Source organism: Myotis davidii, unplaced genomic scaffold (assembly GCF_000327345.1).
Source record: "Myotis davidii unplaced genomic scaffold, ASM32734v1 scaffold807, whole genome shotgun sequence".
Taxonomy (NCBI): domain Eukaryota; kingdom Metazoa; phylum Chordata; class Mammalia; order Chiroptera; family Vespertilionidae; genus Myotis; species Myotis davidii.
This window is the reverse complement of record NW_006298272.1, coordinates 917,694-940,685: the sequence shown is the minus strand read 5'-3', so window position 1 is coordinate 940,685 and position 22,992 is coordinate 917,694. Positions and strand designations below refer to the sequence as shown.

At 54.8% G+C, this 22,992-nt stretch overlaps 1 protein-coding gene across 1 annotated transcript in view; it reads left to right on the top strand.

The window, feature by feature from the left end:
- CSMD1 (CUB and Sushi multiple domains 1) overlaps nt 1–22,992 on the top strand; it is a 710,708-nt gene that overhangs the window by 618,899 nt on the left and 68,817 nt on the right. Inside the window, exons 38-41 of the mRNA XM_015570591.1 lie at nt 12,238–12,356; nt 14,084–14,153; nt 15,568–15,684; nt 19,683–19,892. Of these exons, the coding sequence (XP_015426077.1) occupies nt 12,238–12,356; nt 14,084–14,153; nt 15,568–15,684; nt 19,683–19,892 (516 nt within the window). The remainder of the gene's footprint in view (nt 1–12,237; nt 12,357–14,083; nt 14,154–15,567; nt 15,685–19,682; nt 19,893–22,992) is intronic.

Below are 22,992 nucleotides of genomic sequence, written 5' to 3'. Positions count from 1 at the left end.
AGGACCGCCCCCCCCCTCCGTTGCCCAACTGGGGAGTGTCGTTAGAGGAAAATGAGCCCAGCCCCTTACCCTGCAGTGAAGTGTCTCCTGCATCCATGTTCCAAAGTAGAGGGACACCGAGCTGGACCGAATCTTCCTCTAGGAAACATGCACGAGGAAAGACAAAGTGGGTGGGAGGGCCTGGAATAATTAGTTGCAGCAACGGCTCCGTTTCAGGTTGTTTGCACTAAAAGGCATAAAAAGTAACCTTTGCGATGTCGCCAGTCCTCCTGTGATGGTGACTCTTCCCACCAGCACCCAGGAGAGGGAGAACGGCAATTTCCAAGCAGATTATGGCCACGCGCCCTTTCGTTCCGAGTCTCCGCGGCTGTGAACAGGGGCCCAGAGCCGCCCCCGCGCTGCCTGCATCCGGGCATTCTTCATTTTAATTGGAAGAACGTATCGCGGAGGAGCCGCTAACCTTTTAAAAATGGATGCGCAGCTGAGTTAATAGTCCGCTAAATGGATGACAAAGGTCAGGGTCACAAATCTCCAGGGTGGTGGGTGAGGCAGGCAGACGCTGCGAGAGCGAGCGCGGTGAGCGTTTCCCAGGCACGGGGTTTATTTCAGGACGCGCGTTCCAGCACTAAAAGCGCTTCATGCGCACATCCGTCTCCTCTAATGAGCAGTTGCAGATAGGCGGTGTGTGGCTCAGCAGCAGGAAGTGGTCTTCGGACCGAGATAAACAGTTTGCCGGACGCCGCGGCACATGCGTCTCCGAAAGGCCAGGGTCCCGGCAGACGATGCATCTTCTGCCGCAGACACGGAGCCCAGGGCTGCTGCTCATCCCGTGGAACCTCCCTGCTTCTGCAGGGGCCTGTGTATGCCAGTTCCTCGCCACGTGTGTGACGAGGACTGCTGTGGCGGCAGTCGGAATGGTGCTGTGGGTGTCACTGAGGGAGGATGTGTCTGGGGAGACCTGCTGCTTGGCTACATCATGCACATGTAGGTGGGGAGTATAAGCCTTCGTTATGTCAGGGTTCGTAAATCCGATAATCTCTTCAGAAGTGTTATAAGTTGGGGGTCCTTGTCTCTTTTCCTCGCAAGGTTGTTATCTCGGGTTTTCTGGCGTGTCCCTCACTTCTAACGGGCGGAGGTGCGAATGAAAGAATGAGCCACAACGAGTGTCGTGTGCACTTAGCTGTGGACTGGCCACGCCAACCACACAATCATCTCCTTTCCCTGAATTCCCGGCCAATGTGCTTCCTTACAAGAGAGCGACAGCTATTTCTCACAGAAATGACTCTTGTTCAAGGATCTGAGGCCTTATTTAATTGCTTAATGTAGTTGTTTATTTTTTTAATGTGGCCGAACATAATGCTATGTTTTTGTGTGTTTGTTGTTGTTGTTTTTAGTAACTCCTTCCAGATGCTAACACCATCCTGATAGCTCATGCCATCCTTGTCTCTGGATCTCCGGGCAGGCCTTTCTCTGCTCTCATTCTCTCCTCCAGGTTACAGCGCGGGTTCTAGAAAGTGTACCAGGACTAGGTTGACACGGACAGTGGAGGGGGTGGTGGAGGAAGTGGCCGAGAGACCGTCCTGTAAGGACAGGGAAAGCCCTCTCATTTTCCTTGTGGTGGCCTCCCACCATTTATGAGAAGTACCAGGTAATTAAACACCAGGATTGTTGTCTTAACAAACAGCCGCTCTGTTCAAACTGAGGGACAAGATAGCTACTCTCAAGGCTACATTCTTGCTACACCTCCTCCCTGCTGTTTTCACATCTCGGATAATTCCCACCAAGGAGTCTCTAGTTAGAAAGTTTCCTTCCTCGCCCCCCTTCAAACAGGCTTCTTTTGAATTATTCATCATTTCTGCTCTAAGCGTGTGTTGCAGGTGTGGGAAAAATACTGATAAGACACTTGTAGGACATCTGTAGGACTGTCTCCCAAAAAACAAACTCCACTTCAGCCCTGAACCCGCCTCCCTTCCTTGTCACTTAGAAACAGCCAAGGCTTACAAAGGGAAGCCGCCCTTTCGTTTCCTGCCTTATGCTGATTAGCGACACCTGGCCCTTTCCCTTCATGGAAAGGAAAATAAACTTCCTCTCTGTATCTCCTCCTTTGGTTGTGAATTCGTTCACAGCCCGTGTTGGCAGCCAGACCCCAACACGTCCGACATTTGTAATCTGTGGACATAGCTCTGCATCTGCCTTGAAATATGTATGGCCAATCGGCCAGTTTCTAAACTCAGACTTTTCACTAAAAATTCTATTCATGAAATAGTAATAAAACCACCAACAAGCACGCGCTCTGTGCCAGCTCAAAGCCTGTCACAGCTGTTGGCGTATGTCCTGTCTTGGAGGTGTGCTCAGCTTTCCAAGGAGATGGAGCAGAACGTGGGGTGTTCTCTGTGGGCCCAGGTCTCGGTCACCTGCTGATACGTGTTCCTCATCGTGAGGAGGGAATTCCGCGCATGAGCAGGTGTGTGTGGACCCCAGCTGTCCTGTTGCACCAGCGATGACAGCGAGGGTCCCGTCATCGGATGGTCTGTGGCAGGTCCAGGAGCCCGTGGGCCAGGTCCAGCGGGCCGGCCCTGAAACCTGAGCTGATACGGGACGGCCACACCAGCTCCCGGTTCTCTCGGTGGAGATGGGGACGAGGCCCCTTCTGATCAGCCTGCTCTTCTTTCCGAAGGACCGCTGGTCCGTTTCTCCAACAGGAGACAGACCCTTTGGCGTGAAGGGATGGATCGTAAAACACTAAGGAAACCAAAAGTTTCTAAGGTGGTCTGGCCCCACGGTGTGGCCCAGATTTCTGTGAATTTACAGAATCCACATAAAGGCTGAAAATCAGGCGTTTTCCAATGTCCCTGCCTTCATCAGCCTCTCCCCTCTACACTGTGAGCCTCACTGGACGTGGACACGATATACAGCAGGATCCTCCCCTGTCACTCTTGCTCTGGGCTCTTTATCCAGAGAAATAACCCAACAAAAACAAAAAAATGAGCAAACAAATATCTGGGAACTTCAGATTATAGACATGTAGATAGTGTTGATGCTGGTCCTGAAAATACAAAATCAGACTGAAAGGTGTATGAAATAGAACCTGCCACTGGGGACAACATGGGGAGAACTATTCTTGAATTAATAGGAAAATATTATATAGATAGAAATGTTTGCATAGAAGTATATAAGCATCTAGCTATAATAATAAAAGCATAATACGCTAGTTAGTCCAGACCGAACAGCAGAACAACCATCCAGACGACCTTCTGGACGAAGCCAGGGCTGCGAGGGCCGAGCCCCTCACACGAATTTCATGCATGAGGCCTCTAGTTGCTGTATATACTGACACATTATATTAATCGAGAATATACTGCCTTTCTCCCAGCCGGTGTGGCTCAGTTTGTTGGAGCTCCATCCTATTCACCAAAAGGTGGCGGGTTTGTTTCCCGGTCAGGGCACATACCCAGGTTTCGGGTTGAAACCTCTGTCCAGTGCTTACAGGAGGCAACCGGAAGCAGGTCGATGTTTCCCTCTCACGTCTCTCTCTCTCTCTCTCTCAAATCAATTTTTTAAAAAGGAACATGCTGCTGTGTGTATGTGATGTATCACATACGCCATGTGTAGAGCACTAGACATGTGCTCGCTGAGCTCAGTGGGATTTGGGGAAGAATCGCTAATGAGATTAAACATATGGGTTCTGTTGGATTGTTTCCATTTGTCGTATTTGTATTCTGTGGATTTTCCCCTCTTTTCCTGCCAGCTTTGGTTTAATTGAGTCTTATTATTGCTCCAATCTGTCTCCAGGATGGGCTCATTGGATGAAACTGTTTAAAACTTTAATGGTCTCCCTAGAATTTAAAATATCCGTCATTAATACAGCACAGCTTACCTTCAGAGATACCTGTCACTTTGTGAATATGACAAGAACCTAAAAGGCATATACGTTTCATTTCTTTTTTCTTCTTTTATGGCATTCTTATTTCATCTTTTATTTTACTTGTTATAAAGCCCACAGCATATTTGAACTATTTCAGTGTGCATAGTCAATATTCTTTAGAGTAATCAACTCTAAGAAAATATATTTCTATTTGCCTTTATTTCAGTGACTTTACAGCCTTTGGTGTCTTTGGGGAGACCTGGATTCTCTTTGATTTTCTTCTGTCTGAAGAACTTCTGGGACTTTTCCGTGGGTCAGGCCCACTGACCTGAATCCTCCCAGCTTCTGGTGTTTCCTGAAGGTCGTCATGTCGCCTTCGGTTCTGAGGGGGTTGGGCTGGGCGTAGGAACCTGAGCGGAAAGGTGTGGTTTTCGCATGTCAACAATGCCTCCCCATGGAATCCTCACTTCTTTGTTTGTGTGTGTGAGTGTGTGTGTGTGTGTGTGTGAGTGTGTGCACAGGCGCTATATTCATCCTGCTGGGGGCATGCTCCCCTTCTCAGATCTGTGGTTTGGTGTCATTCCTCATGAACAACTCTCGGCCATCACCATCCCACACGTTTCGTTAGCCCTGTCTCTCTCCCGCTTCTTGTGGGACCCCTACCTCTCCCCGTGTCCGGACCATCTGCGGTGGCTGCACCTCCTCTCCCCGTGCCCGGACCATCTGCAATGGCTGCACATCCTCTCCCCGTGTCCATTAGGCCATCGGAGGTGGCTGCACCTCCCCGTGTGCTCAGCTCTGGTTCATCCGCGTCTCTCCGTGGGTCCCAGTTTGCATAATTGCTATTAACCTTTCTTTAGAGTCACCGCGTCATTCCTCAGCCGTGTCCATCCACTAATGAGCTCACGAAGGCCCTTCCTCCCGGATGCGGTGGTTCTCCCTCTAGATTTCCTGTCTGACTCTGTCTTATAATTATTGTCGCTGCAGTAATTACTCCAGCCCCTCATGCCTGCCGCCTTTTCTTCTAGATCCTTTCACACATTTCTCATAGTTATTTTAATATTATTGCTTAATATTCCCATTATGAGGGTGTACGCTGAGTCTACTACTTGATCGCCAGGCAAGAGGTTGTCTTTTTCTTGTCTTTATGTGTGTCACACAGTGTCTTCTTAGAGCTGGACACTGGGAGCCCGGCCAGCCTGGCTCAGGGGTTGAGCACTGACCTATGAACCAGGAGTTCAGGGTTTGATTCCCGGTCAGGGCACATGCCCAGGTTGCAGGTTCAATCCCCAATGTGGGGTGTGCAGGAAGCAGCCGATCCATGATTCTCATCTCATTGATGTTTCTCTCCCCCTCGCTCTCCCTTCCTCTCTGAAATCAATAAAAATAATATAATATATATTTTATGGACACTGAGTAAAACTGCAGAGACTGCTGGTCATGTTTGTGCCCAAGAATGGCACCCACTTCTGCTGTGTCCATCAGCTGGACTGGAGTGGGTTTGAGTCCTGTCGTTGCTATGGTTACTCCCCTGCACCCCAGGCTTCAGGTCCCTTGAGGCGAGGGGCAAGGTGCCGCGGAGGGGGGGAGTTGCCACTGCCATGTGCTTAGTGTGAGGGCTTTTTCTCAGTGTCCGTCCTCCACCTTCAGCGTTCAGTCACCCCTAAAAACCTCCCAGAGGAGGTGGCCTCCCCCACACCCTGCCCCGCCCAGGGTGGGCTCTGAGTCCCCCCGTGCCAGCTCACCCCAAGGCCAGGCTGCTCTGTGCTGCTCTCCCCACCTCCGCCCAACCTGAGAGCCTGCCCCCCTCGCAGCCCTCGATCTCTGCCTGTGGTTGAATCTGGGGCCTGCCCTGCTTCCCCAGCTCAGGAGGCCACAGCCTTGAAAGACAAAGGACCACGCGGCCTCCTGGCCAGTCCAGGTGGAGACGGTCTTTCCATCCATCCGTCTCCAGATGACGCGCCTCTGTGCTCAGGAGGTAGACGTCTCGCTGCCCCTGTCCCAGCGGTTAACGTTTTATTTCCTAAAAGTGAGGGACCCCCTGGAGCACACCCACTTCATGCCCTTCCGTCCGAGACAGGTGATGCGGTGGCTGATGTCCCCAGTGCCTCCCTGAGACCCCAGAGGGGCCAGGCGCCAAGGACACGCTCCCCTGCCCGGGCCCTGAGCTCCGGGTGCGAGGGCTCAGCAGGCGCTGAGACTTCGTGTTGGTTCTTCCCGGAGCGTGACGGTCGGTCCCCTTTCTCCTGGTCCTGTCAGCAGCAGGTGCACGTCCCGTCTCTCCTCGAAGGGGCTGGTCCTTCTTAAAGGGGATGTCACCCTGGTGCCTGCAGCCTCACCTCGTTGATGAGTACAAACAGTGATGATTCGTGTTTACATTTTTCTCGCTGTTCACTTGGATGTTTTAATTGTACGTCATTCTGTTCCCAAGTAGAAGTGGAATCCTCTTATGGTTTTATTTTTTAAAAGTTTTTATTGACTGTAGAGAGAAGGGGAGGGGGGGAGAGAGAAACATCGATGTGAGAGAGAAATGCCCGTCAGCTGCCTCCTGCACGCCCTCTACTGGGGCTCAGCCTACGACCTGATCCTGAGCCTGAGCCTGGCCCGGAGCTGAACCAGCCAGCCACTCCGGGTGGCTTTCATGGGCTTCACTGTGGCTTTATTCAGGGATAAGTTTATGGTCACAGGATGACATCACACCCACCGGGGAGAAGGGTGTCTAACACGCTCGCTTTGAAGTGAAATGACCGATCCGTCTATCTGTGTCTATCATGCACTTAGCTAATTCACGCTTTAGTTTAACGCAGTGATACACCATCTCATAGCGGAACAAAATTCAGAGAAATTTGCAAATGCATTACAGAATTAAATTCAATATATGGTTATATTACAGAAACATGGGCAAATACGCCCATCCTACTAAGACTCGCTCCTCACTTAGAGATTGCTGGTATAGAGACGATTCTGATTTTCCCATGTGGCAGTCCTTGCTTAGGAATCACACTTTTCCTAATAAAACCTTCTCTATTGGGTGAGACCACCGTGGGGATTGAGCGTATGCGTATTTCTGTCTTGCTAAGTTGGGAGTTTTGTCTGGGTCGGCGTGGACCATACGATGGCCTGTCTGATGCATTATTACTTGCCATTATAAAATATATAAAATATTTTGCTATCATACAGGATTCAGACTTTGACTTTTCCGATATTAACTTATCTAGAGCTGACTTTGATATTGTTGTACAGGTACAAAAGTTCAAAAGTTACTATTCACAATTAAGTGGTTTCTGTATGTACTTGTTTAATTGGTAGTTAGGTATAGTGGGAAAAACTTGTAAATCATGAAAATATAAGACCTGACTGAGAAGATGCATAGTGAAATGAATTTTAAAAATAAGATTACTTAGATTTAAAGAAAGAAGAGTTAACCTGTACACTCTTTGGGTATTTCATGCAACTTCAAAAAAAAATGCATGCAACAAGGAAATCATATAACAAAGATAATTTTAAAAGGCAACCAAACCAAAGAGAAATACATAAGTATACCAGCCACTTATTTTGAGAGAACTGCTATTATTCGGCACTAAGCTTAGCTTTTAATTTCTGGCAATGAGAGCAGAAATGAGGTAGAACTTTTTATTTAATTCGCTTTACAAATGAAACCTCGTCGTCCAGAGAGATGAGCACCGTCCTTGTTTATTGTTCTGGTTGATGTTTATAATCGCAAGGGAAGGGTCGCCACCGAAGGTTTCCTAGGAGGTGCAGCAGGAGCGTCCATGGCCGTCACGCACATTGTTGATGTGATGCCCAGACCGTGCTGCGTGAGCCGCGTGGACGTCCGCGGGGCCTGGGTCCTGGTCGGCAGAGGTTGTCCCTGCTCACTCCTGTTGTCACGGACGGGCTCCCAAGCGCTTCCCTTTGCGCTCACTGGTTCCAGGGCCTCCATCTCCTCGGCTCTCCACCCCATTTCCCTTGGGGCCTCATCGGGGAGCAGGCGCTCAGCGGGCAGTGTCTGCAGGGGATGAAAGTTCTGGAAAACGCTTAAGTCTTGTGAAACAGAAAGTCCTAAGAGGAGGCTGCCCCAATAGAGCAGGCTGACTGCTACGTGGACGCTTCTGTGCGGCCTGCAAGTGATGGTCTAAACATCCAGTGGCCCTTGGCCGGGAAAAGGGTCCCGCCCCCGGGATAAACACCTCCGAGCGGCTGCGCGCCACAGCCGTGTGCGTCCCCGTGTGGCTGCCGCGGGGAGTTAACATTCCACACCAGTCTCGCTGGACAGGACCTTTTTCTTCTAAACTCGGCCCCGAATGAGCATCTGCTGCTCACCGTTCTCTGCAGACGCTAATGGGCGCTGTGCACAGCGATGGCTGAGGCGCCTCCTCTCCAGGTGTCTGCCGGCCCCCGCCCGCCTGCTCCCCGCACCTCCATTTCCGCCGGGACTAGAATAATGATGAAAAGCAAACACCCTAGCTTGTTCTTCCCAGAACGTCTCCAGCCCCGCCTCCATCCTGAGGTCAGAGAGTTAGCGGCTCCGTCTCCTAAGGTACTAGGTATTTTTTGTTTTGTGTTGTTGTTAAATTTATTTTTATTGATTTCAGAGATGAAGGGAAAGGCAGGGAGAGAGAGAAACATCAACGATGAGAGAGAATCATGGACCGGCTGCCTCCTGCACACCCCCCACTGGGGATGGCGCTCACAACCTGGGCCTGTGCCCTGACCGGGACTCGAACTTCAACCTCCTGGTTTCTAGGTGGACGCTCACAGGTTGACCCTGGCCGGGCTCGGGCACTAGGTTTGGCGTCCTGCTGTTGCCGCCTGCTCCTTTCTGATGTTTGTATTCTGGGTCCTGCACATGGTGGGTGTTTCTCTAAAAGGGCTTTCCCACCCCCAACCCCCTATCCTTTCAGGCCCAGGGAGGGCTCCCCGTGCTGGGTGTGTGCATCAGCCAGCGCCTGGCTCTGTGCCCTGTGCAGGAGGCATGGCTTCTGACCCGAAGTAGCCCCACTCATGACATAAATCCGCTCTGCACTGCGCTCACGTCACTCCAGGTGCCTGGGCACTGCCCAGCTCTGGCCCAGGGCCCTCAAACGTTCGCAGACGTGGTGGGTCATCCTGTGAGGCCCGCTCCATTTGCAGCTCTGTCCCGGGCGCGCTTGTATCGGTGTGTTTGTCTCCAGGGTGTCACTAGGGGATGTGCCCACAAATGCCAAGCGTCTCCGTGTCCTCAGCTTCTAACCTACAGGGGCTACAGGGTGATGCTGGGGTGGGAGGGGACAGGAAGAGAGGGGATGGGAGGGGATGGGAGGGGATGGGATGGGAGGCGGCTCCATCTGCATTTCCAACGCCAAGGCCTGAGGGAGCGCCCCTGGGACTTCTCTGATCCTGCACTGATTGATATATTTTTGTTTGTTTTTTATTTATTCTGAAATTTTTTAATAATTTCTGCAGGTACAGATATAAATGCAAGTTGCTTCTATTGCAGGATGAGTTGGATTTACACATAAATTTCAAGGAAGGAAAAAATGAAAATAAATTAATATACAATAAATGCACTTAAGTCAGCATGTAATAAACAGCAAATAAGTAAAGAACCATTATTTGTGAAGCAAGGGGGTTTAGTAACGAAACTTAATGTTGAATTATGTGTCACAGTTGCTTTCTTTTAATTTAAACATCTTTTTCTGTGCTTTTGCACATGTTGGGGTTGTGTTCTGTCCTCAGTCTGGCCTGGGGTGACCTTGATGTGTTATCACCCTAAGCTCTTCCCTATCCCATGCGGCAATTAGACATTCTACACTGAGAGCTTTTACGTGCCTTCTTTCCGGAGCCAAACAAAACATGAAGTGATCTACGGGAGTTGATTTGCCAGTTTTTGAAAGAACGGAAAAGGTGAAATTCAATGTAGCTGTGATCTGTATTCTAACGTTAAAAGATGGAGAGAAATGAGATATAAGCCAATGAAACAAGTTAGAGGACTAAGTGCTCTATTTTTCATATTTAGCAATTTTACGGTCCATGAAAAGCCCCAAATGTGCTTGGATTAAAAAAAAATGCCACTTAATGCCTCTGGCGCTCTCTGCCTTTAATGTGCGGCCGTTCAGGGAGAAACCAGTTCTGACGTAGGGGAGCGAGATGTGGCTCAGCCCTGCGCCCACAGACAGACCGATGGGCTCCCAGCCCCTCCTGACCAGGTGTCCCCCGAAGCCTCTGGTCACGGTGGGGGCTGAGGGCACCGCCCTCCCGTCGTCCCATCTCCCAGGTTTGGGGGAAGCTGAAGTGATGTGGCGGATCTCGGACGTTATCCCCAGGGACGGGGCCTGTCCTGTGCAGACTGGACTCGGCAGCTCGGGCCAGCACAGCCCCTGGCTCCCCACGCGGTGCTGAGAGGCTGGGAAGTGGAGGAGATGGGCCCCTCCTTCCCCTGCAGGCGGGTCTGCAGGCTGGGGCTGGGCAGCTGACCGGCCGCCTGGGCTTCCCTGAGCCTTTGGTTCCCGTCAAAGGCCAGAGGCGGGCGCCGAGCTCCCTAGGGGAGGAGAGTGTACCCCGTGCCTCTCCGGGATGAGCGTCCGCGTGTGCCTCCCCATCTGCATGCGCTGCCTGTCCAGGGTGAGGCCTGGCCCAGGGCCCGCAGTGTGCGTGGACACCGTGGGTGGCACAGGCTCCAGCCCTCAGCAGCCGCTGCGCTGTCCGCCTCCAGCCTTGGACTGTTGATAATCAGGTCTCTGACTTTATGTTCCTTTTGCTGTTCATCCTCACCCGAGGGTGTTTTTCCATTGATTTTTAGAGAGACCGGGAGGGAGGGACGGGGAGAGACAGAGAGAAACATCGGTGTGAGAGTAGCACATCGATTGGTTGCCTCCTGCATGCACCCGACCAGGGCCCGGGCGGGGGAGGAGCCTGCAACCAAGGTACGTGCCCTTGACCGGAATCGAACCTGGGCCCCTTCAGTCCGGAGGCCGGCGCTCTATCCACTGAGCCAAACGGAACAGGGCTCTGACTTTACAGTAAGCGAAGTCCGATGAGACAGTGAGCATGCGTGTGAGCAGACATGGTGGGCCGGGTACCCACGTGTGGACGGTCGTGTGGGCGGGCAGACTTGTCCTCACACGCGCACAGGGGCGCCGGCGGGCCCTGCTGGTGGCCGCTCCAGGGTTAGCTAACGTCTCCCCCACCACCCCACCCAGCCCACAACTCGAGTCCCAGTTCGTTGGTCCTTGTGTTGGGGGAGAACTGAAGTGTAAGCCCAAGGCCAGCTGGGGATTCAGGCGGATCTGCACCAAAGGGACCCTTCTCCCCATTTCTCACCGGAATACGCTGCTAGCTCCTCAGGCCCGGGGTCACCTGGTCCGTGTGGCTCAGTGGTCGAGTGGCCTCATGGGCCCTGAGAGTCACTGGTTCAGTTCCCCATCAGGGCACATGCCCGGGTTTCAGGCTTGATCCCCAATAGGGGGCGTGTAGGAGGCAGCTGGTTGATGTTTCTCTCTCTCATCAATGTTTCTCTCTCCCTTCCTCTCTCTCTAAAATTATTTTTTTTAAGATATTTTAAAAAATGAAATAAACCTGGTGTCAGGGAAGACTTCCTAGGGTGATGGGAGAGGTTGCACTGCACATACAGTCTCCAGATCTTCAGCACCATTCCCAAAGCATTTCCGGTTTTATAAAATGCCATGGCCGCGTGTTTTGTTATTAGTATAATAGGGGTTTATACAGATAATTGTTACACAATATGAGCACTAATTTACCTGACCTGTTAGGCTGAATTCCTGTGTCCTGGGACACATCGGGAATACTGTTAGCGCCTTCACCAGAGACCGTCTCGTCTGGGCAGGTCCCTGGCTGCAGCTTCAGGGGGCAGTGCTGGCCCTGCTCACGGGAGCAGCCTGTTCGCGGGACGGCTCCCCGTTGTCTTTAAATGAGGGGGAGCTGGAACACGACGCATTTGTTCTCATGTTTTCTGAAAGAGTCGGGTTCCCAGGTTCACACTTAACACTTTTCACAAAGACTGTTACTGTTTGCACCGTGTTATCTGAAGAACAACAAGCGAGAAGTATCGTGGGGGCTGCCTCTCACAGGGACCGTCATTCTGTAAGGCCTTTTCAAATTGTGTGCGCGAGGATCGAGGCGTTCAGATGGAATGGAAGTAACAAGTTTTACTTGAAGAAGTCAAGAATAGAATCCGTTAATATTTAAAATGAAATCCACCCCCATTAAAACGAAACGAATGAACACTAAGAACGAGCTCACAGCTGATTCAGGGTCCCTCACCGTCTTCTCGGGGGGGCTGCGCTTCCTGCGGGGGAGCAAGGGGGGCGTCTGGATGAGGCAGATGCAAGAACAGCGTTGTGTTCCCACCTCCTGTGTCTGTGTTTCCGCAGCCGTGGGGCTCGCCGCGTGCCAGGAGCCGGCCCTGCCCAGCAACGGGCTCAAGACGGGCGACCGGTACATGGTGAACGACGTGCTGGCCTTCCAGTGTGAGCCGGGGTACACGCTGCAGGTGGGTGTGAACGCTGCAGGTGAGTGTGAACACTGCAGGTGGGGGTGAACGCTGCAGGTGTGTGTGAGCGCTGCAGGTGAGTGTGAACTCTGCGGGTGGGTGTGAATGCTGCAGGTGAGTGTGAACGCTGCAGGTGAGTGTGAACACTGCAGGTGGGCGTACACGCTGCAGGTGGGTGTGAACGCGGCAGGTGAGTGTGAACACTGCAGGTGGGCGTACACGCTGCAGGTGGGTGTGAACGCGGCAGGTGAGTGTGAACGCTGCAGGTGGGTGTGAACTCTGTGGGTGGGGGTGAACGCTGCAGGTGAGTGTGAACTCTGTGGGTGGGTGTGAACGCTGCGGGTGAGTGTGAACTCTGCGGGTGGGGGTGATCGCTGCAGGTGGGTGTGAACACTGCAGGTGGGTGTGAGCACTGCAGGTGGGGGTACACACTACAGGTGGGTGTGAACACTGCAGGTGGGGGTACACACTGCAGTGTGTGTGAACGCTGCAGGTGAGTGTGAACGCTGCAGGTGAGTGTGAACGCTACAGGTAGGTGTGAACGCTGCAGGTGTGTGTGAATGCTGCAGGTGAGTGTGAACGCTGCAGGTGGGTGTGAACGCTGCAGGTGGGTGTGAACGCTGCAGCTGAGTGTGAACGCTGCAGGTGGGTGTGAACGCTGCGGGTGGGTGTGAACGCTGCGGGTGGGGGTGAACGCTGCGGGTGGGTGTGAACGCTGCGGGTGGGGGTGAACGCTGCGGGTGGGTGTGAACGCTGCGGGTGGGGGTGAACGCTGCGGGTGGGTGTGAACGCTGCGGGTGGGGGTGAACGCTGCGGGTGGGTGTGAACGCTGCGGGTGGGGGTGAACGCTGCGGGTGGGTGTGAACGCTGCGGGTGGGTGTGAACGCTGCGGGTGGGTGTGAACGCTGCGGGTGGGGGTGAACGCTGCGGGTGGGTGTGAACGCTGCAGGTGGGTATGAACACTGCAGGTGGGGGTACACGCTGCAGGTGGGTGTGAACACTGCAGTTGGGGGTACATGCCGTAGGTGGGGGTAACGCTGCAGGTGGGTGTGAACACTGCAGGTGGGGGTGCACGCTGCATGAGTGTGTGAACACTGCAGGTGGGGGTATATGCTGCAGGTGAGTGTGAACACTGCAGGTGGGGGTATAGGCTGCAGGTGGGTGTGAACGCTGTAGGTGGGTGTATATGCTGCAGGTGGGGGTTACTCTGTAGGTGGGAGTACATGCCGCAGGTGGGTGTCAGGGGGTTCCCCTCAGGGTCCTCCCACTCACGAAGGTGAGAGCCCAGGTTCCCACTTGCACAGCGACACCTTTTCAAACCCCAGTGCTGCCCTGCTGACCTTTCACCCTTCCATGGAAACTTCGTATTTCCTGGCCCTGTCCAGCCCCTGAGCCTGAGAGCTGTAACTTCTTAGATGGAATAAAGCGACACACAGTCCTTTGCTCAGTTCACATCCCCCCTGCGCCCCAGGAGAGGGGCCGGCGGGGCCATCACTGCTGACGGGGGCGTGGGAAGTGTGTTAAACGAGGAGAAATAGGTTATTCTCTTTTGAGTCAAAATACGTGATTCGTGAATGACAGTGCTATAGGGACATGTCCAACTTCTGGAAGAGTGTCGCCCTGGCCATGACCCCCAGAAAGCACGGCCCAAGCCAGGACAGTCTCGTCCCAGCACCGACCCTCGGGCCGGCCCAACCGCGGCCTCACTGCGCCTCCTCTCTCCGCAGGGCCGCTCGCACATCTCCTGCATGCCCGGCCCGGTGCGCCGCTGGAACTACCCGCCGCCCCTCTGCCTCGGTACGACCCCGCCCGCGGCCCGTGGCCGTCCAGACCCCTGGGCAGCGCCCTGAGCCGCTCCCCTCCCCGTCCTGGTCCCTACAGGGAACAGCCAGTCCTGCCACCACCCCCCGACTCAGTCCCTCCACGGGCAGTGCCCTGCCTGCCACCTTAGGACCTGACACAAGAGGGAAGATCAGCAATAACAAACCTGTCCTTTTTTAAAAAGTATACTTTTATTAATTTCAGAGAGAAAGGGAGAGAGAGAGAGAGAAAAACATTGATCGGCTGCCTCCTGCACACCCCCCACTGGGGATCGAGCCCGCAACCCGGGCATGTGCCCTGACCAGGAATCGAACCACGACCTCATGGTTCATAGGTCGACGCTCAACCCCTGAGCCACGCCGTCCGGGCGAACCTATCCTTTTTTAAAGTGTCCATTATGTTTATCTTTTTTTGCATCACTTTTGATTTTTCCAAAGATGGCACTGACACGTCAGCCAGGGCAGGCACCTCCTCAAGTTCACACGGAAGGAAGGGCTCCGGAGCCTGGCTTCCCGTCCCGCGCACCCTGGTTTCTAAGGGTTTCTGTCACACACAGCATGACCGCCCTGAACAGGAAGCAGACGGAGTGTGCGCGGAAGGAAATAGACCAACCACTTAAACAACAAGCTCCCACCGTCAGGAGTCCACCCAGCAGCACGCCTGCGGGCTGTGCTCACGGCATCGTATCTGTTGCCAAGGGAACAGTGGTCCTTAGTGACCACGGCTTTATCAGGGAAAGTGACTTCTGGGTGAAAATAAATGTCTGACTCCAGGCCCCGCACACATGTGAAGGTATCCGTGTGGGATTCAAACTCCCGGCTCCATCTGCACACGGGGACCAGGGTGGGACCGCGGGGACGCCTGCTCCCTCCACGCTTCCTCTCGCTCTCGTCGCTCTTCCTATTCGTTTCAAATGAACAACTTTCCCTTAAACTGGGAATTTGATATTTTAAACCTTGAGCGGAAATTCACTCGCAAAGGGTACGCAGTCAAACCCTGTGCCCTTGCTGGCGTGTGCATTCCCGGAGGAAATGTCTCCTGAGAGTCGTTACCCTTATCGGCCAAATGTAGTCGGTTTGTATCTTTCCTTAACGTGCCTCGGTGTGAGCACAGATGGAAGGTGCACCGTCTCCCTCACACCTGCTGGCTCTGCACCCCTCACCAGGCACAGGGAAAGGTGGTCCCTAGCGACGGCCCCAGGGGCCCGAGAGCTGGCGGTGATGGACGGGAAGGTCTCAGCGCGTTGCTCCCCGTGAGCCCGGGGAGGGTGGGGGTCAGGACTGGGAATCACACAGAGATGACAGTGACTTCCGGGCTCTCTGAAACCTGTGTTTGAGAAATCATAGCCCTCAGGAAGAAACTCACATGCACCCTGTGCTCCCTCCGGCAGCGACGTGCGGGGGGACGCTGAGCAGCCTGGCCGGCGTGATCCTGAGCCCCGGCTTCCCGGGCGCCTACCCCAGCAACCTGCACTGCAGCTGGCGGATCGCCCTGCCCGTGGGCCACGGTGAGTGAGCGCGGGGCGCCCAGCACCCACTCCCCACCCCCAGCCGAGAAGCGGCTGAGGGAGAGCCGCCTGGTGCTGCTGACGTGAGGGCGGCTGTCCCTGGAAGTGGGGACGGGTTTCCACGAAGCTGGGCCGGAAGGCGTGGAGAAGGGAAAGGGGCCGGGGAGACGGGGCATAGGGCTCTTTCCACGGCAAAGCCGGTCCACGGGGTGCTGAGACGGTAAACACGGGGAGTGCGCATGGGCACCCACGTCAGGCCAGCCTCTCCCTGGGTCACCCGCCTCTGGCCCCCGGGACTCCGCAGCAGTCAGTGTGCCTTTGGAATGGTTTTAGGGCTTTTTCGGTTTACGGCACATTTCCGTTTGTTTTATAAATTAATTGTTTCACTTCAGAGAGAGGAAGGGGGAAGGAGAGAGAGAGAGAAACATCAATGATGAGAGAACATCATTGATCGGCGGCCTCCTGCACGCCCCCTACCGGGAACCAAGCGTCACTTCCTGGTTCATAGGTCAACAACGCTCAACCATTGAGCCCTACCGGTCGGGCTAAAATGTTTATATTGTCTTGATTTCTGTTTATAGAACTGGCTTTTCATAACATTCAGCTTTGAACGCTCAGGGTAGTCATGTATTACTAATAAAAGCGTGATATGCTAATTAGACCGGACATCCTTCCAGACGACCTTCCAGACGAAGCCAGGGCTGCGAGAGAAGCCGGTGCCGGCAGCCGGGGAAGGAAGGCCTGCTCTTGCACGGATTCGTGCCCCGGGCCTCGAGGCATCAATAAGTCCTGATTTTAGCTGCTGTGTAGCTGGCAGCTCCCCTTGGCCCTCTGTGGAAACACACGGTTTTTGCGAAAGTTGGCTTTCCCATCATGCCTTTCCCTGACGCCTCATGGTTGCCTTGGCATTCTAGTTCATGGTTGGGGCTGTCCCACCGGTGACTTTCTGAAGAGCGGCGCCTGCAATGGGCATGTCACAGACACTCGGGCCGGGTCCGAGTCCCTGAGGCTCGCTCACTAAGTCACGGGCGCCCAGGGATGCTGGGTGAGACGCGTGAGCACAGCACACGGACATCGCTGCCTGGAAGGAGGTCGTGTCTGTAGGATGTGCTCAGACTTTTGCCCAGAGGCCCTGTGCTGGGGGCAGCGCGGCTGTTGGTGGAAGGACGGGCAGCGGCCCGCAGGCCGGGGTCAGGCGTGAGGACGTGAGCGTGCTGTGCACAGACATGGAGTGTTACTCCAGGGAAAGATGGGGGCCTGAACAGGCACCCCACATGTGAGGCTCAAGTCTATTGGACAGGCACCCCAAAATGTGAGGCGCATGTCCACTAGATGGGCACCCCACGTGTGAAGTTCATGTCTACTGGACGGGCACCCACGTGTGAGGCTCATGTCCCCTGGTTTGCTGGGGGTGGCCCAGAGGGCGCGTGGGGCTCAGACGTGTAGTGATTTCACAGAAGGTAAGGGCTGTGGCTTCCAGGATTTCAGTTGGTTTTGGTTTTTAGATCATAAGCTCTGAGATAGAGGCAGCGATTCACTCTGAGCTGGAGGGAGCAGAGGCCTGGGTGACTGCCCACTAGGGCTCAGGGTGCTGCACCGCGGGTCTGATTCTTGCTGTGGGGACCTGGGGGTGCGATGTCGGGGTGCAATCGTCTGACTCGGGAATCGGGGGTGGGAGAGACAGGGCGGTGTTTCCTTCTCAAGCTTCCTTATTGAAGTGCAGTTGACACACAATCGTATGTGACCTTCAGGCCTGCCCCCTAGTGACTCGGCACCTATAGAGCTTACACCGTGATCACCCCAGACGCCTGGCAGCCCCGTTACCCTGCAGAGCTATCACAGGCCTGGCTCTGTTCCCGGGGCTGTGAGTGAATTCCATCCCGGACGGATGTGTGCATAACGGGGAGTCCGTCCTTATTCTCACTCACCTTTTCCAGCCTTCTCCTCCCCTCCCGCCCCTGGCGACCCCGTCTGTTCTGTGTCCCTGAGTCTGTCTCTGTCTGATTTGTCTCTTCCTTTGCGTGAACACATTTGCTGGGATTTAGAAGAAAACGGCCGCGCATCTTTGTCTCTTCAAGGAAACCCTGTTTGCTGTTCAAGTCGTCACGGAGCTTCAGGTCCAAGAGGGGCTGCCTTTGGCGGTGCCCGTGCCCCCAGGTGGAGCCCCCCGCCCCTGCCGACCGGGACCTGCCTCCTGGCTGCGCCCACACATGCGTGTAGAGTCAGACGATCCATGTGCATTGCACCCCACCTTCTGAAACGATGCTACATTGTGGTTGATGTTCACGGTCCCTCTTCCCTCCCGTTCCCTCTGCTCCCTGTCCCCTCGGCGTCTCCTGGGACCCCACGTGCTCCTCCTCCCCACCTTCCTCTTCCAGCCGGGCTGGGCATCCGGACAGGAGTTTCCCCCAGAAGGACTGGGGGCCGCCGTCGTCCCGCTCATGAGGCTGTTGCTCTTGTCTAGCACGTCACCCCCTAGGCCAGGACAGGGCAGGGCGCTGTCCACCAGGGTGGGCGTGCCAGACGCTGTGTCCCCCGCTGCCGTGGGCACCCCACCGCACCCCTCTGAGCCTGGGCCTGCTCCCTGTGACTTTGCGAGGACAATAATAGTGACTTCCTGGGGAACTGGGGGACAAGAGCTCCTTGGTACGTTGGATCCTGGACAGGCAGTCAGCCGAACACTGCGCCCAGCCAGCAAGGGCCCTATTTCTTCCTCCTCACGTTCCCGCATCGTTGAGTTGGAGGTTGGAGGACGGTGCATTGTACTGAGCACGTGTAGATGTCTCTTCCCTCCCGCTGTTCCCTGAGGCTTTCTCCTTCCCTTCCTCTGCTTCTGGCCCAGGACAGCCCAGCTTCCTGCCAGCACCATGTGGGCAGGTCTGCTTTCCGTGCTCAGCACTCGCCCTTGAGGGGGGGCAAGGCGTGCGCGTTATCTCCGGTCTCCAAGCCCCAGAAAGGAGTCTGCGAGATGGAAAAGAAATGAAAGCCCTCCTTATCTTTCGAGAGCAGGAGAGTGGCATGAGGAACACTTTTCCGAGGCGCCGGTGGAACGATCCGGGAGCTGTCGAGCTCTCCGGGGGGCTGTACCGGCCCGCGTCACTCGCGTCGGTTCATGTAAAAACGCCCGCTTCGGGCGCTATCTCAGCCGGTGACGGAGTCGGGCCTTTCAGATACAGTCGTCAGTGAAAGTTCCCGAAGCCACGGCCCCACATCCTGACGCCGCCGTGCGCCCGCCTTACCCGCCGTCCTTTATCTTGTGCCCGGGCCCCGTGGCCGCAGCAGCCGGGCCACCTGGACTGTCTCCCGTCGTCGCCTGGGGCCGGGCTAGGAGACTGGGCTGTGGTAGTGACGGGTCCAGTGGATGGTTTCCTGCAAACAGCTGCGACTTGCTTTGCTTGTAAAACCAAGTGAACGCACGGCTCGCTGACCGGGCAAACCCCTGGCCGCGGCCGGGCGTTGAGAAGCCCCTGTATAGTTTGTTTTTAAACTATAGTCCGGCCCTCCAACGGCCTGAGGGACAGTGAACTGGCCCCGTTTAAAAAGTTTGAAGACCCCTGCCCTGGATGGTCCGTTGGTTTGTGGCGCTGAGTTCTGGGCTGCATCAGTCCGTCCTTGGTGCCACTGGGTGACCCGACAGCGAGTCCCACCTGCGTGCGCGCTGTGAGCCTTGGAGCAGCGGTGGGCAGAACCCGCCTCCGCCCCAGAGCCAGGCAGCAATGCCCGCGTGTCCCCATGGCACAGCTGGTCGCAGGCCTCTCAGAGAGTCAATCGGGACTCTAATGGCACAGATGAAGGTCCCACAGCTTCGAGGGGGCGGCGGGGACGGAACCGCATCTATTTTAATCCGAAACGAGCGAGCAGCCTCCCCTGCAGCGCCCTGTGCCCCCGGAGGGGCAGGACGGCGCTTGGGCACGCAGATCAAGGGGCAGTCACTTCTGGTGAGCTCGGCCTCTCAGCGCCGACAGTGACGCTCCCTTATCTCACACGTGTTCCCACAGGTGCGCACATCCGGTTCCTGAACTTCTCCACGGAGGCCAACCACGACTTCCTCGAGATCCAGAACGGACCGCACCCCACCAGCCCGCTGCTCGGCCAGTTCAGCGGCCCCGACCTGCCGGCCGCGCTGCTCAGCACCACGCATGAGACCCTCGTCCGCTTCTCCAGCGACCACTCCCAGAGCCGGCAGGGCTTCCGGCTGGCCTACCGAGGTGAGGCCCACCCCTCGACAAACCTCCCCCCACACCCCCCACACAATGCATGACACTGTACCGCTGGACTCATTTGGGGGGGCTCTGCTGACCCCTGGTGGGGTCACTGCTCTCCTCGTCCTATCAGGAAGGACACAGACCCAAGGGCACAGTCCATGTCACCCTCACTGCACACCCGCTGCCCTCAATCTCCGTGGCCACCACCACACTCCTCCAGCCACGTGGCTTCATGGTCACGTTGTCTCCTCGCCTGCCATGTGTCCGCCTCGCCACGTGGAGGTCGGGTCCCGCCAGGACGGCGGTGTGGGCGTCCCTCCATCGTGGCCGTGGGCGGGGCAGGGTCTCCCACGCACTGGCCTCTTCCCAGCCTGGAATCAGGGCCCTGTGTGCTGTCCAGCCCTTATTCCAATTAAGCCCGGAAAAAAGGCAGTGAGCAGACTGTATTCTTCCTTGAGCGATCCAAGTGTGAGACCTCTAAGGAAGGTTTGGATCAGCCATTCAAGCATTTTTGACGTGTGAAAAAGTTCAACATGTTCATTCCACTCCAGATAATTCCGCTGGCCTTTTCCTAGCTGTTGTTAAGTCGGATGACGTTGAAAATGTCAAAAGTAGGGCCTGCTTCTTCCAAGTGGCTAAATCCCTGGTTTTCTCGAAGACAGAGCTGCACTCTTTCATTCCTGAAGGGACTTTCGGACCCAATTGCCGAAGTTGTCCCTATAAATTATAGGTGTAGATTTCCAGAACTGGGGCCTCTTAAAACAGGAACCGGACAGAAGGGAAATTGCAGAGGGAGGTAAAGGCTCTGGTGAGGACTGTGACGCGGCACTTGCCAGCACAGCTCCGCGTGCGCCCGCGTCTGCCCACTTCTCGTCCCCATGTCACCCTCCCTCAGTGCAACCCGTTCACACCTACAACAGTGACAGTTTAGCGTCGATCGGCTTAGATTCCGAGTGCAGATCAGGGCGTAACGGTTCCGATATTTGACAAACTATCCTGACAGTGTCTCGTAACGTACCGAGTTCTCCGTGACCTACACCTGTTGTCATGTGTGTAGATTTTCTTGAAGGGTAGCTACCCATTCCGTAGGCTGGATCTGGAATTCAGTGTCTGGGCTGAGAGGCAGGGGCTCCAATAAGATGAGCTCTGCATTAAGCAGCTTCATTGTTTAGTGGGAAATGCATATCCTTAATGCAGATCTTTGAGACCAAAGCAAAACCCAGTGTGAGACTTCCTGTCGCTGAGGAAAGAGCAGGAGTTTGAGGGAAACACCTTCTGTGGCCTTGGGGGGGTGGGGGGGCTGTGAGTGAGGAGGCCTGGGGCCTGGGGGGCGTCTCCAGGCCAGAGCTGAGCGCAGGGGGGAGGGGGAGAAGGGAGGACCCGAGGCTGTGCAGTCATGCTCATTCCTGGTCAGAGCCTGCCCTCCCTCCTCGGGAGCCTGACGCTGACGACAAGGGGCCAGGCTGGGTGGTGCACGGGGTCTAGGCCAGTGACGGCGAACCTCTGAGCTCGGCGTGTCCGCATTTTGAAAAACCCTAACTTAACTCCGGTGCCGTGTCACATATAGAAACTTTTTGATATTTGCAACCATAGTAAAACAAAGACTTATATTTTAGATATTTATTTTAGATATTTAAATGCCATTTAACAAAGAAAAATCAGCCAAAAAAATGAGTTCACGTGTCAGAGGTTCGCCATCACTGGTCTAGCCCATCACGCCTAGACCTCTCCCCACCCGCAGCGGGAAGTCCCTGGAGGATGGGTTAGCTCAAGGTAACCATTTCTAAAGTGTCCAGATTTGGAACTGGACGTCACATAATCTGTGAAATGCCCACAGGCCCACCCTCCCTTTTGCCCTTGCCATGTCAGCATCGGGACTATTTATCCAGCAGCCACACTGGGGGCAGCCCCTGGGGTGTCAGCGTGGAGGCCCCTTTCCCAGTCGGAAACCACTGGCTTCTGCGTTCCCTTCGCTCCGGCCGGCTGCGGCCACCGGTGCCGTCGGCTTGGCCTTCGGGCCTCTGGGCTGGGCGCCCTCATCCAGGCCACACCTCTGGTCGGCTGAGTGGCACTTTATTTACTTGACGCCTGACTCTAAGTTTAAGGACCCACATTTTAAAAACCCTAAACCATATATTTTTATTGTCAGTAATGAATTTGCTGCCCTTGAGAGATACCCAAATAAAACAGAAGACAGACGGGGCAGGCGGTGGAGGCGCTGTCACTGCTCCCGGGCGTCATTTCTGACGGGGATGGTAACGAGGTCGCTCATCATTTCACCAAAAGCACAAATGGTTGAAGGGACTCACCTGGGCTCGTATGTCACACCAGAGTTCCTCAGCGCCACGCGCGATCTGTAAGTTAAGCGCCTGCTGAGTAACTCACGGGAAGACGTATGAATCACGCAGACGAGCCTTGTCATTCTCGGCGATGTCTGTGTGTTCCCTCCCCCTCCCCCCCTTGTCGTATATTGATGGCCCCTTGAAGGTCAAAGATGTCGCTTGCAGAGGTAGCTGTCGCAGAGTTAAATGACTCCTTCGAGATTGAGAAATGGAGTTCAAGAGCCATGCTCCATAAAGCCGCGTTCACGTGCCCTACTCCTGACTCAAGAGCTGGAGAGCAGATGAAAGTGTGGAGATTTGTGTCAGCTAATGAGAGAAGCGTGAGGAAACATCATGGCTGTTAGCCGGGTGGCTGCGTGACCCGTGGGGGTTACATCTATCATTGAACACAGGGTGACATCAAGCACCGACCATTGAAACACGGACACAAATCCTGCGTGAGACGGACAGATGGGAGGAACAGAAGCTTTCCTGGTCCCAGCGAGGGGACCCCTGGGAAAGATGAGGTTCTGTGAGCTAACTCCCACTTGTGGCATTGGAGTAGCCATATTGGTACTTGGGTTTTTTTTATCCTATTTTTGAAATGGAGGATTTTAGGGGCTTTCCTTACTGTTTTGGTTTCTGTCGTTTGACATTTGGAGGAATTGAATATTTATCTCCGTCCTCCCTCCCTCTCTCCGTTCTTGCTTTTTCTATTTTACGTCATAAAGCATCGTTGCTCAACGCCAAAACACTTAACGAGTGGGAAGGGCTTGGCCCCA